The following is a 13,887-nucleotide window of genomic DNA, read 5'->3' as shown; positions in this document are numbered from 1 at the left end:
GTCGGTTGCCAACTGCGCTGGAAATAAAGAAAGAAGTGCCAGGGGTGCGGGAGTTGGTAAAGCAATGGAATAGGATTGTGGAGAAGGAAGGAGTCTTGTATAGGAAGGTTCAGCTACCACCAGCCAAAGACGCAGTCCTGCAGGTATTGTTGCCAGCAGCCTTACAAGCTGAGATTCTTACAGGGCTGCATGACAACCATGGACACCAGGGGGTGGATCGTACCACCGATCTTGTTCGGCAGAGGTGCTACTGGCCAAAGATGTGGCATGACGTCCGGCAGTGGTGTAGTGAGTGTGTGCGGTGCTCTGTGGCAAAAGCTAACCAGCCTAAGGTGAGAACTTTTATGGGTAGCTTGTTGGCTACTAGGCCCCTGGAAATCCTTGCCATCGATTTCACGGTTATGGAACGGGCCAGTAATGGACTGGAGAATGTACTAGTCGTTACGGACGTATTTTCCAAGTTCACCCAAGCTTACCCAGTGGCTGACCAAAAGGCCACTACAGTGGTAAAAATACTCACTGAGAAATGGTTCTATGTGTATGGGGTTCCGAGAAGGATTCACTCGGATCAGGGCCGTAACTTTGAAGGGGAACTATTAAAACGCCTTTGTGAGACCTATGGGGTTGAGAAAAGCAGAACCACTCCCTACCACCCAGAAGGTAATGGTCAGTGCGAAAGATTTAACAGGACATTGCACGATCTGCTCCGGACTTTGCCCCCTGAAAAGAAGCGGAAATGGCCCCAAGTACTTCCCCAGCTCCTGTTTGCATACAACACCACTGTCCATCAGTCTACGCAATACTCCCCTTATGAACTGATGTTCGGTCAGAAGCCCCAGTTGCCAGTAGATCGGTTGTTGGGTGTAGCAGCAGAGGAGGAGGCGGCAAGATGTGTTGACCCGTCAGATTGGGTGACACAACATCGGGAGTACCTGTCAGAGGTGTATGTAAGTGCACTTGGAGGCAGCAGCAGCCTATCGTAGGCGGGAGTACAATGACCCAGCCCCTATACTTCCCTCTGGTATGTTGGTCCGTTGTAAGAACCATTTCCACGGTAGAAGTAAAATGCAGGATAGATGGAGTTCCACTGTCTATGAGGTCCAGGAGTGTTTAGATGATGTAGGCACCTTGTATAAGATCAAGCCTACAGATGATTCGGGCCATTGCAAGACTATACATAGGTCTGAATTGAAACCTGTATTAACCACCGTGATTCCTCAGACCCCGAGCAATGAGATGGCTAGACCGGCCCGAGAGAGGGGTCAGGAAGTGGAAGTGGACGAGGAAAGTCTCTTGGATGGGTCTCTCCTTATGGTAAGACTTGGTGATATACCGGTAGAGCCAAGACTTCAGGACCCTACACTACACCTTGGGCTGGGGCCTGTGGTAATACACCCGGCGCCCATAGAGAGAGTAGAGCCAAGATCTCAGGATCCTGCATCAGATCTTGGGCTGGGGCCAGTTGTAATACACCCGGAGCCCACAGAGGGTGTAAGGCCCCCCATAGCAGACGTATATGCTGAGATCCCTGAACACCAAGACGGTGAGATTCGGAGTTCACCTGTAATAAGGCGTTCTACCCGTAGTACAGCCGGGCAGCATGCCAACCCTCTCCACCTCCCCCGGTCAGTTGCATTGAATTCTGCCCAGGGTTTTATTGTACCTGACTCTAGACAAACGGTGTTTCGTCCGTGGATGTAGCTTGAGTTATGGTTTATTCCACCGGGACGGTGAAACTTCGAGCTAGGGGTGAATGTGGTAGGGCTGTACTGTTTGCGAGCTTTTAATCTGTGAATAGAGTTGTCCGATGGTAATTTAATTCTATTTAAAATATTCTACAATTTTAATTATAGCCATCACGTGATCCGGCAGCGAGGTTAAATGGCCCAGGTGCGCGCGTGTGTGACGTCTGTTTTCTGGTCTCCAGGAGTGTGTTTGAATATAGCGTATCACGGCTGAAAGTTCAAGGTGCTTGGATGTGGTAGATCTAAGCTATCTATTCGAACGGAAACCGGTCTCCAGCCGGATTATTAGTGAGTGGCTGCAGTAGACACCTTGAGCATCATTTCGGTCACATAGAAGTCCGCTTCTGTCCGGACGATCGGTAGGTAGCTCTTTAACCATTGTGACTGGCTTATACGCGTTGAGCGTAGCATCCCGATGCTAATATGCAGATTTGTTTCACATTTCGGGAGTTCCGGGGACCAGTCGACTACACTGTCCGGAGCAGGTGAAGCGCAGTGGAGTAGCGTCGTACCTGGACCACCAACAGGCCAAGCGCGCACCTTTCACAGGTGTTTTAATTGGTAGGCTGTCTGTGTGTGTTTTCTCAAATGGGATACTTGTATTGTTCGTGTAAGGATACCTTACGTTCGTAGTGTGTGTTTTTTTTAGAGAAAATAATGCAATTTTCTTCTCTTGTGTAGAGGACCAAGGCTGGGCTCGTGCAGGCCACTGTTTTTCCACCATTGTATTTATACGTGAATATCTAGAGTAGGAGGAACTATTTGGATCCGCTTGAGTAGCATTGGTTTTTTTAAAATAAACATTTTTCTTAATTGTTTTTTTTGTGTGTACTAATACTCGGCTGTTATCCACGGGCGTGCGGCATCAGATTACAATACCCTGTTGTCAGTTATTGGTGTTTTTATTGCCCAGCTGTGCGTGTTCTAAGTTATATGAAGCCTGCAACTTATGCTAGCTTTGGTTTTTCTTGGGTTTGAGTGTTTTACATGGGTTTTACTGTGTTAGGTTTATTTTGGCTTTAAGCTTTCGTGTTGTGATATTTTCTTGTGTATGCACAGCTAGTGCAGTATGTTCATATAGCGACATCATAGGCAAAGCAATCTTATTGACCATTACTGACGAGAAAGCGGTGAATTTATCTGATTGCCCACGCGCCGGTGTATAAATACTGGCTTTATGTACCTTTTTAGTTTGTTTTATGTCTTATCATAATATTTTAATACTTGTTACTAAATAAAATCTTTGACGTGTGGAACAGCTTGCCTACTCATTTATTTGGGTATCTGTGGTGTGGGAATCTAACCCCCGGTCACAGAAAGAACATACTGCATTGAAATCTAGTGCCTACTGCTTAAGTGCGGCATTTCAGATTCAGCCATTTTCTGTGTGTGCCACTTGCCTGTATGCTCATCCTGGTAATGAAGGAGGAGATATTGCCCTCCTATTAACACATCAGTGTACATCTATGCATTCTGTACACTGTTCTCTATCTATTTGCACTCTACCTGCTTACCTCTTTAGCCACTTAACCTGTTTTCTATGGGAAAACCCTGTTATATCATTAGTGCACACTATGTTCTCAGATGCATATGTTCACTATCTGTATAAATTAGTTGTATATAATATGCTCATTGCACATGTGCACTTTACATTATAAAGGGCCTATATGCACAATGCCTGTATGTGCCTAATGTATGTTATATACTTGGGCCGTTACTATTCAACCTATATATGCTTCCGTTACCAAATATCATTAATAAACATGGTATTAGTTATCATCAATATGCAGATGACACTCAACTTTATATTTCGCTAGAACCTAAAGCCCTAAAATCAATTTGCTCACTGTTTGACTGCATAGATGATATACAGACATGGATGTCTGACAATTTTCTGCAGTTAAATAAACAGAAGACAGAGGTTCTTGTTCTTGGCAGTGATTCACAAAGGAATGATGTCCAGACTTATTTAAATCAAATGAATTTGAATGCCAGACAATGTGTTAAGAACCTGGGACTCACCTTTGATAATGAGCTCAGCTTCAAATCACACATCATGACTACATGCAAGACAGCTTACTTTCACCTTCGAAACATCGCTAAAGTCCGAGATATGCTCTCTCCTGCTGACAGTGAAAAACTTGTCCATGCATTTATCACATCAAGGCTAGATTACTGTAACGCTGTTCTATCTGCTCTTCCAAAGTGTAACGGGAGTCCTCAGGATACAGAGGACTCACGGGGTTATTGTTTGATGGACTCAGGAGCAAACTCAAAGCACAACTAGCGAACTAAGACCTCCGCGAGGAGCGGGAAACGCAGAAAAATAAAAACAAAGAAAAGTCTCTGAAAAAACCCAACTGAAAACACACGGAGGCAATAACTCAACGTGTCGGTAAAAACTGGAGCACAAACGAACAAAATAATGAAACCTGAGAACCAAAAACACACGGAGGAAATAACTCAACGTGTCAGAGGATACTGGAGCACAGACGAACAAAATAATAAACGGTATAGGAAGGGTACAGCGAGGGGAAAACTTGAGGTAGGCCAGGAAGGGCGCAGGAGAGAGGCTCGAAGGGAACAGGGGAAAAAACGAGAGATCAGAGTACAAAAGACTTGTAGTATACCGGCTGGCAGTACGCGCGAGAGGCAACGAACAACTCAGCAGTGAGGCACTGCAACTGCGCCTGTTAAATAGGGGAAGGCACAGCTGCAGGTCCTCCCTGCTGATTGCGTCTCGTTAGGTCGTGAAGGCGCGCACTCCTTCTAGTGGCGACAGGAGGGACGGTCCTAGACCCAGCCCTGGTTGGAGTGGGCAGGGCACGCCCTCTGTTGGCGACAGGAGGGACGGTCCTAGACCCGGCCCTGGTTGGAGTGGGCAGGGCACGCCCTCTGTTGGCGACAGGAGGGACGGTCCTAGACCCAGCCCTGACACAAAGAGCTCTATTTCGCACCTACAGCGAGTTCAGAACGCGGCTGCAAGGGTTCTGACCCGCAGGAGAAAGAGAGATCATATTACACCTGCACTCCACTCACTACACTGGTTACCTGTCAGCTTTAGAATAGATTTTAAGGTTCTAGTCATGGTTTTTAAATGTCTTCATGGTCTTGCCCCTCTTTACCTCAGTGAAATGATGGTTAGATATGTTCCAGTCAGGTCTCTCAGGTCTTCAAACAGTAATCTACTGGTGATTCCTAAAAGCCGATTAAAGATTGGCGAGGGTGCTTTTAGTCACTATGGCCCAAAGCTCTGGAATTCTCTTCCTGAAGAGCTCAGAGGCATTTCATCCCTGAATAGTTTCAAGAACAGTCTAAAAACATTCCTGTTTAGATCTGCTTTTAGTTAAGAAACTCAATCTTATTTTCCTTATTACATTATGTTGTTTATTATTTTATAATTTGTCACTTTATTTCATTATTTCATTGTGTTTGTTTCCTTTTTATATTATCATCTTATTTACTTTTATCTTTAACTTCTTTTAACATTTTCGTTTTGTCCTATCTCCTTTTAATGTTTCTTTTTATTTATATTGTAAAGCACTTTGAGTTGCATGTATGTATGAAAGGTGCTATACAAATAAAGATTATTATTATTATTATTATTATATGTACTGTTACTACTGTATGTCTGTAGAGCCAGCAACTACCGGAGTCAAATTCCTTGTGTATGTACATATACTTGGGTAATAAAACTGATTCTGATATACACACATATGCTTCACACAAACACACATGTTTAGCTGAGAACAGCTCTCTTGTGGTCCATGCTTAAAGCCCTTATTGATCCCTTGTGTACAGGGTCTGAGACCAAGCACAGCCGATGGCGAACGGTATAGTTGCCCTGGGCAACCACAGCACCATAAGGAGAGAGTCAGTCCACCCCAGTCTACACGACACATCAAAGTACAGGGAAATCAGGTCTCTCCAATCTGGCCAGAGCATCTGTATTGTTAAGTGTTATGCTTGGAAAACAGTATACATATGTCTTGGGCAGAGATGTACGAACACAATGATATGTGTGTATAAACTCTATGTGTTTTGCAGGAGTATCTGAGGCAGCTGCAGCAAATCAGGCAGCATTATCAGGATGAAGTTAGAGAAATGAAACAGAAAGCTGATGCTGAGGTGATGTCCTAACTACCACAGATAAACACACACTAACTACCACAGATTAATCCACACTAACCATCTCTATTAAACACACACTAACCCCCATGGTTAAACCCAAGCTGTGCACTTGAGTTAACATGGTAATTTAACATGGTAAACTTTGTAAAAAATGTAAAACATTCACCATGGATGCAAACTAAACTCTAGAGCAATAGTGGGAGGATGATGTCTGTACTTTTATGCAGATGTTGCAAAAACAAGCAGCATTGCTGGAGCATCTTGAAGAGAAGCACACACATGTGCCCAAGGAAGAGCAAAAGGTAAACACTTGCATGCATGCACTCAAACTCACATGTACGCAATACACTCTCACACACACACACACACAGATGTACACATACAGTAGACACATGCACACACACACGGACACACACTTACTCAGATATGCACACACACATGCACAGATGAAGTAGAAGAAAAGAAAAGCGTAGATAGGGAACATTACACTTATCTCAATGGTCTCCTGGCCAAAACACGAAGGATGAGTTCATGCAGGGTAACAAGAAGGGTTTAATGTATTTTAACACCACGGACCTTTCACAGCTGAGACTAGTACGCAGGCTACAACCATACATGGATCACTCCCAAGTGCTTCTCTCACTCTCTCTGCACAGGAGTAGCACATTATTTTGGAAATTGTACACTATATACACACACACACCCACTATCACACACATACTCTCTCTCTCTCTTACACACACACACACACACACACACACACACACACACAACTTCTGTCTTTCTTGTAAAGCTCACAGACAGAGATGAAGCTCTGAGGCAGGCCCTAAAGCAGAACCACAGGGAGAGGAGAGAGCTACAGGAAAAGCACAAGATCCAGGTATCCCCATCACAGGTGTGCACTGCTGCAGGTATGGAGACAGGAACCATGACGCATCTGACAGCCTCCTTACTTTCATGCAGAAAGGAGTCAAATTTGAGATCCAGTGGCAGGATGATGGGACATGGATGGAGAGAGAGAAAACACAGCAGAAAATGGCTGAAGCCAAAGAGGAAGAAGTAAACTACCACCACTCAGAAGAGATCTTACTTCAAGTTGTGTGACTGCACTCTCTGCAGTCAATTTCAAGAGAGCATAAAATCTATGAGATATTACATTGTGGACAGATTCTGGATACTCATCTTGACATTTTTTATGTCAACACAAAAAAACTTTGCGATTCTAATATGTGTTTGTGTGAATGTGTACATTATTTATAAATGTGTGCCTATAGATGTTTGTGCGCGTGTGTGTGTTTGTGTCTGAACGTGGTGTACATCTTGGTGTAAACTATGTGTTAGCAGGATCTACTGAATCAAACACATCGATTTGATGTGGCACATGAGCTGAATATCTGGAACTGTCCTACAAAGGAGAACCAGCCTGAGGATAGCAGTCAGGAAGGAGGGAAGGAGAGAATAGGAAAAGAGAGAGAGGAGAGAGAAACTCTGAAAAGAGGAGTGTGGAGACCAGATACTCCTCATACTCTCCTGAACATTCTGGAAAACTTGGAGGTCTCATCCATCTGCCCGACCACATGTTCATCTAAAGTGGGTGTGTGAGAAGCTGAGAACACACACATACTAAATAAAAATGTGCATAAACCCACTCAGACGTAGAGATGAGATCAGCCAAATATTTCATACAAGGGAGGATAATGCGGTGAAATTTCATTTTGTCACTTGAAACTACTCTTGCTTTTAGGTGGACTAGGCCTGTTGAACTGCTGCCATTATAATGCTGCATACTCATAGCAGAGATTTATGACTTGGGCCTGATAGTACATTTCTGTTGTTTTCCTGGAGGTGGAACTGCTCAGCTGGAAGGAAGGGACCAAAGTCCACAGGGGCGGAGACAATGGACAAACTGCCCTCCTGATACTCTCCTTGATGTTCTGGCTAGGGCACAACTCACCTGCTCTACACTAGGTAACACTTGCAAGAATAGTTAATCTCAGTTGATCAGATATATACATGGAAAGTTTGTAACAATTATTTTAAAGACAAAATGAACAAAAATGTAAATCATAGAACAATAATTTGATGCTTTGACTCATTGCTTGTTAATTAGGTCAGGGGAAGATCTTGCCACTCTTTCTGCATACACAGTCAGCCTATTCCTCATATTCAACAAAATATATTTTTTCTTTGTTCTGCACTCCTGAAATCCAGAGTAAATGTTGCAGAATTTTTGATTTTGAATTTTCATTGCAGCCTTGAAATATTTACAGAAAACAAACATTCAGAACAGGAATCAGCTTCAGTTATTTTGTTTGTATGGTCAAAGAAATACAGAATAATGTAATGGTTAGCAACTTTACAATAGCAGATTGTAATGCCAGGGGCATTAGAATAGAAGGAGCCGCGGGCGAGGGTGGTAGAGTCTCATAAGTATTCAGAAACAAAAGCTTGCACAGAGTGCTCTGGAGTTAAAGGAAGGCACCTAAGCAGGTGCAGTCTCCAATTGCATGGAGTTGGTGACATAAGACAGTCCCAACAGCACTTCTTGAGAGTCTGGCTTTAATGTGCAGCACAGTTGGACTGGACCTGTGGGTCTAAATAAGGAGAGTTAATACAAATGAACAAGGTGCAGGTGTGGAGATAATTGCGCGCACACACACACACACACACACACACACACACACACACACACACACACACACACACACACACACACACACAAATGCAACAGTATATACAGTATGTACACTCATAAACACCCATGAAATAGTCACATTAAATATATGCTGTACAGTCTGTTCTTCCCAGAGTCCTTAACACATCCATAATTTTTCCTTTATTTCTTTCTTACCTTTCTGCTCTTTCATTAATCCGTGACAGTATTATCATTGGATGAAGAGAGGAAGGAGGAGGAGGCCAAAGAGGGGAAAAAAGACTCTACTGATGAGGAAGGCAAGGAAGACTCTGATGTAGAGGTGGACGAGGAGCGCCTAGGATGCAGATCAGATGATGATGATACGTAAGTGATGATACTCAAGTCAGATGTGTTTGCTCTGGGAAGAGCAGTCCTGTTAATCAGGACCAGCTTTCCTTCTCCTTTTTTTCCTCAGAAACTTTGAAGAGTCAGAGGATGAGCTGCGAGAGGAAGTGGCAGATTCCATGAGGAACCTCTTTATCATGGAGGAGGATGAGAAGAGGCAGAGCATTACAGATGGAACACACAGCATGAGAATAGAAGAGGGGTCGGAGCACAGCAGGGATACGGACGGAAGCATGGCTACCTTTACACATGACACCCTGGCACAGAGCCGTACCCAGGCATCAGAGCCCCAGGCTGGGCAGGGAGCAGAAGTGCAGCCCCTGAGAAGATACAGAGATACAGAGAAACATAACATGGGAACAACAGAATAACAATACTTAATAGGTTCTCATTTCTGAGAATACTTAATAGGTTCTCAATAATGCTCATTTACTGCTACAAACACATAACATTAGTGTATAAAGTGTAGCACATTTACACTAACACAAAGGACCAGAAAATAACAGGGTATTTTGCAATAGGGAACATAATAATAGAAACAACACCTCCATATCAGCTTCATAAGGACATGAAGGTATTTTTCCATTAAATATACTAGGGGTACTGAAGGATATTTTCTCCCAAAACCAAGAAAATGACTGCTAAGACTCAACTGAGGAGATTCAAATTGTCAAAAATCTGTCTAATAGAACCTAGTGAAGTAAAATTTTGCTTCATGGATTACTCATATGTTTCTTTCAAAACAGAGGACTTAAATCGATAAAGGCTTTCTGAAGATCTGAAGACCAATTGTACTAATATACTGTATCAACTGATTGTATTGTTTGGTTTTTAAATAATAAATATTGAAGCTTCCTGAGTGATGACACAGCTCTGGTGAGTAACTCCTTACCTGGCAACATGCTAACCAGAGCTGTGGTCTCTTACAAGGGCTGTTCTGTGGGAGTTTTCACAGGCAACGTGATGGACCAGAGCCTGGCAAAGCAATTGGGCATACCCCTGAAGGCCCTGAGCAAACCGAGGCGCGTGCAGGCACTGGACACCCGACCTGTGCGTGGGGGCATCATTCACTACCATACCGTCTACCTCCATCTCACCATTCAGGATCACACAGAACACATCTCGTTTTGTGTTCTCCCATACCTCCGTCACTCTATAATACTAGGGCTCCCCTGGCTCAGGCTTCACATCCCAATCATTAAATGGGCCACGGGCTACATTCTTAGGTGGTCTATGCTATACAGACGCATGCAGCGCAAGTCCTGAGTTATGGTTCAGACCACTAGTATAGAGAGCCTGAACATAGCCAACCCCCAGGCGATCCTCAGTCAGTACAGAGACTAGGTCGAGGTATTCAGCTCAGCAAAAGCAGCCCAGCTGCCTCTTCATCGCCCATGGGACTGTACTTTTACCCTCAAAGAAGGAACAACGCCACCCTGGGGGAATTTCTACCTGCTGTCCCAGGAAGAGGAGCAGATGATGAGTCAATGAGTCAGAGAGGCTTTAGCGCAGGGCTATATCACTCCTTCCACCTCACCTGCCTCGGCCAGCGTCTTCTTCGTGACAAAGATGCTACAATGGAACGAGAGGGCTGAGAAGGCATTCGAGGATCTAAAACAGGCATTCGTTTCCGCGCCGGTGTTATACCAACCTGATCCTAACAAGCCCTTCATTCTGGAGGTGGATGTGTCGGATGTGGGAGTGGGCACGGTGCTCTCGCAATGCTTCAAGAAGAACAGCGTGCTGAAATCCGTAGCCTTCTATTCTAAAAACCCCCTCCTTGATCGCCTCCTTTCACCGGAGACATCCGAGCTGCACTGCTCCTCGCTGTCGGCCGAAGACGAGTTGGCTGGAGGGGTCCTTGTGGGGGGGACTGCCATGGTGGGTCAGCCCAGAAGCCACCAGAGGGCGCCAATGAACACCAACTCATGGCAAATCACACCCACTCCCGTTCAGCACACACCCTCTCATACCAGACCACACCCCAGATCACAATCACCACAATACTGACACCCGTTTCTCATTTCCGGTGCACAGTATTAATTCCCACAGGTCATGCAGTTCAGTGCTGTGCATTGCCAAGCCTTTGCCTCGCAACACTGGATGTAACTTACTACCTCCACACTGAAGCCTCCGTACCTTTGGCCTGCCTTAAATTCCAGCCTTGAGTATTCTTCATGCATTATTGTTGCCTATTGGCCTGAGTATTTGTTTGTTTGACAATGGACAATAAAGCTTTTGGTTTGCAGCCTCTGCCTCCTTCCACCTCTATCCCAGCGTCGCAGCAAATCTCTGTGCTTGCATGCCGACAGCGTCAGAATAAATATTGGTTCAGTGCTTTGAGCGAAATTTGAAGTGTAATGTGATGATGCCAGTAGCTCTGGCCCATCACCAAAAGACTCTACAGACATATAATTGATATAAAATGTTGTACTTACCTGTTCCTGTGGGATTCTCAGTGGGACTGGCAGCCCAGCCAGCTCCTTCTCTTATAGTGGCCGAAGGGCCCTTGGCCTACTAAAGGAGGGAAGGGGGGTTACAGTTCCTGGAATACCTGAGGAAGGGAGATGTACACAATGAATGGACATATAATTAATTATTCTTGTCAAACAAGTGCACTAAATACAAAATATGTTATGTATGTATCATTCATTACTGCAGTAATGTATGTATGTCATGTTTGTGTTTTTAGGTAACCCTGACCAGTAGTAGTGGCGTTGCTCAGCTTAATTAGGGGGAGGGGCTACTGGCTACTGGCTTCCTCTCAGAGGCAAAGGGAGGTTGGTTGGTTGATCTTGGTATGAATTGATGTTACTGTGTTTAGCCCAAGATAACCTAGGGCAGGGGTGCTCATTACGTCGATCGCGATCGACCGGTCGATCGCGAAGGAAGTGTCGGTCAATCGTGAAGGAATGTGCGTAGATCGCGTCACATAAAATAGTAGTAGATGAATTGCACATCTGCACTGACGGTTGTATTTTGATTGACATTCACGGTAGCCAATCTGCAATCCACTCAACAAATTACGTTCGCCACCCCCCGCTCAACAAATTACGTTCGCCGCCACCCCGGTAGATCTTTCTGACTTGGTCATCTTATAAGTAGCTCGCAAGCTGAAAACTGTGGGCACCCCTGACCTAGGGGCTAGATTGGCTGCTGATTGCCAGTTCCAGACTGGAAATACTGCCTAAAAGTCTTTGCGGGCTTATGTTTGTTTTCTCAAATGACTGCATTCGTTTCACTCTCTGTAGTGAACCCATCTCCACAATCTCCCACACATACTCCCACGCTCACATGTAAATATTTATCTCACTGTTTGCCCTGTAATATACAGTACTAACAATGAACAATAGAGGTGTGCCAAAAAATCGATTCACATATCAAAAATTTTTGGGTTTTTTTTTTTGTCCCAAAATCAATTCCAAGTCATGGTGAAGTCTCGCGTTACGTAATTACAAAATTACAAAATTTTCAGCAGCATGAGATTTTCACACTCATGCAGAAAAGTTTCACCCTAGAAAAGTTTCAAAACAAATGGAGGAAAGAGATATTCAACCTGTCCCTTCTTCATTTAAGGCAAAAATATGGGTTCATTTTGGTTTTTACCGAATGGGAAGACCGAACTTGACACAATGTAACTCGTGTGCAAGGCTTGTGTAACGCGGTGAGCACGGGAATGTACACACCACGTGAAATAATATAGAGAAAGGTGGACCCAAGTGCCGGCTCCCAAGAGCAAGACGTTTGACATTTATCAAATGTATTAGCGAGAGGGAAAATAACACTCAACCGTAGAGAGACGGGACAAAGAAGCAAAATAACAACAGTAACTAAAAAACAGCGTGGATAAATGCAACACGAAACCGAAACCAAGGACGCCAGGGGAAGTAACTGGCAGCAGGCAAAAAACGTTGCAGCAAAATAAAACCATTCCCAAAAATAAAGGCAAAACGGATAGGAAGAAATACAGGATTGGGTAAACTTGAGATGGGTCAGGAAGTGACGCAGGAGGTAAGTAAAATAAGTAAAGAGAAAGCATAAGAGAGAGGTGGCGAGACACCGTTCAGCAGTGATCAGTCTCCACAAGCTTCCTTAAGAAGCCTAACAAACAGCTGAGACAAATCATTGTTAATTACTCCGGTTTAGTCTGGAACGGACTCTGGTGCCCCTAGCAACGGCTGGGAGTACAGCATCTGAGCCAGCCCTGACAGCTTGCAAAATGAAGCTTGAGAATTTTGGTAACAAAACAAAAAGCACTTTATTTTACCAAAGCACTTTATTTTTTGTTAATTAAATGCAAAATACACTTTCTTTTCTGTATTTGTCATTCTGTCTTGCAAAGCAGACTGTAGTAGATCATGCAGATTTTATAGACTGAAGCAGAATTTTTTTTTAATCTTTTTTTAATCTTTTTTTAAAGAAAACCTTAGAAAAGAAAACCACACACAGGCAACTAGTATGTGCTCCAAATATATAATAAACCATAATGAAACGTCCATCCATTCATCCATTTTCTTCCGCTTATCAGAGTCCAGGTTGCGGGGTTAGTAGCCTAAGCAAAGAGGCTCAAGTTTCCCTCTCCCCAGCCACCTCTTCTGGGGATATACAGAGGTGAATGCCTCTCTCCAGTGTATAATCTCTCCAGTGTGTCTTGGATCTTTCCCAAGGAAAGTAACCCTCCCTAAGAACCCACATTGTTCCTCTTGTAACTGAAATTTGACTATCAACCAGACTCTCTTCCCAGGAACCCTTGCATAGACACTACTGTGGAGGCTGAGGAGTATTTGAAGAACACACTCTGGTCCCCTTTCTTAAAAAGGTTTGTCAGTCCAGAGGCACTGCCCCCAATGTACACGCAATGTTGCAAAGACGTGTCAGCCAGGACAGTCCCACAACATCCAGAATCTTAAGGAACTTAGGGCGGATCTTATCCACCCCGGAACCTTGCCGCAAAGGAGCTTTACAACTACC

At 44.2% G+C, this 13,887-nt stretch overlaps 1 protein-coding gene across 8 annotated transcripts in view; it reads left to right on the top strand.

Annotated features, from left to right (window-relative positions):
• nek5 (NIMA related kinase 5) overlaps positions 1-11,153 on the top strand; it is a 47,231-nt gene extending 36,078 nt beyond the window's left edge. For 3 of the 8 annotated variants that reach the window (XM_077002039.1, XM_077002042.1, XM_077002045.1), the window contains 9 exons: positions 5,547-5,666; positions 5,793-5,873; positions 6,104-6,178; positions 6,670-6,756; positions 6,840-6,935; positions 7,218-7,470; positions 7,722-7,844; positions 8,757-8,895; positions 8,987-11,152. In XM_077002039.1, the coding sequence (XP_076858154.1) occupies positions 5,547-5,666; positions 5,793-5,873; positions 6,104-6,178; positions 6,670-6,756; positions 6,840-6,935; positions 7,218-7,470; positions 7,722-7,844; positions 8,757-8,895; positions 8,987-9,287 (1,275 nt within the window). In that variant the 3' untranslated portion in view covers positions 9,288-11,152. Of the gene's footprint in view, positions 1-5,546; positions 5,667-5,792; positions 5,874-6,103; positions 6,179-6,669; positions 6,757-6,839; positions 6,936-7,217; positions 7,471-7,721; positions 7,845-8,756; positions 8,896-8,986 lie in introns of those variants that run through there. The other 5 variants (XM_077002043.1, XM_077002044.1, XM_077002041.1 and 2 more) reach the window with 4 other exon arrangements.
• The last annotated feature ends 2,734 nt before the right edge of the window (positions 11,154-13,887 follow it).

The sequence above is a fragment of the Brachyhypopomus gauderio genome, chromosome 4 (genome assembly GCF_052324685.1).
Source record: "Brachyhypopomus gauderio isolate BG-103 chromosome 4, BGAUD_0.2, whole genome shotgun sequence".
NCBI lineage: Eukaryota > Metazoa > Chordata > Actinopteri > Gymnotiformes > Hypopomidae > Brachyhypopomus > Brachyhypopomus gauderio.
This window is presented reverse-complemented; position numbering and strand designations above follow the sequence as displayed.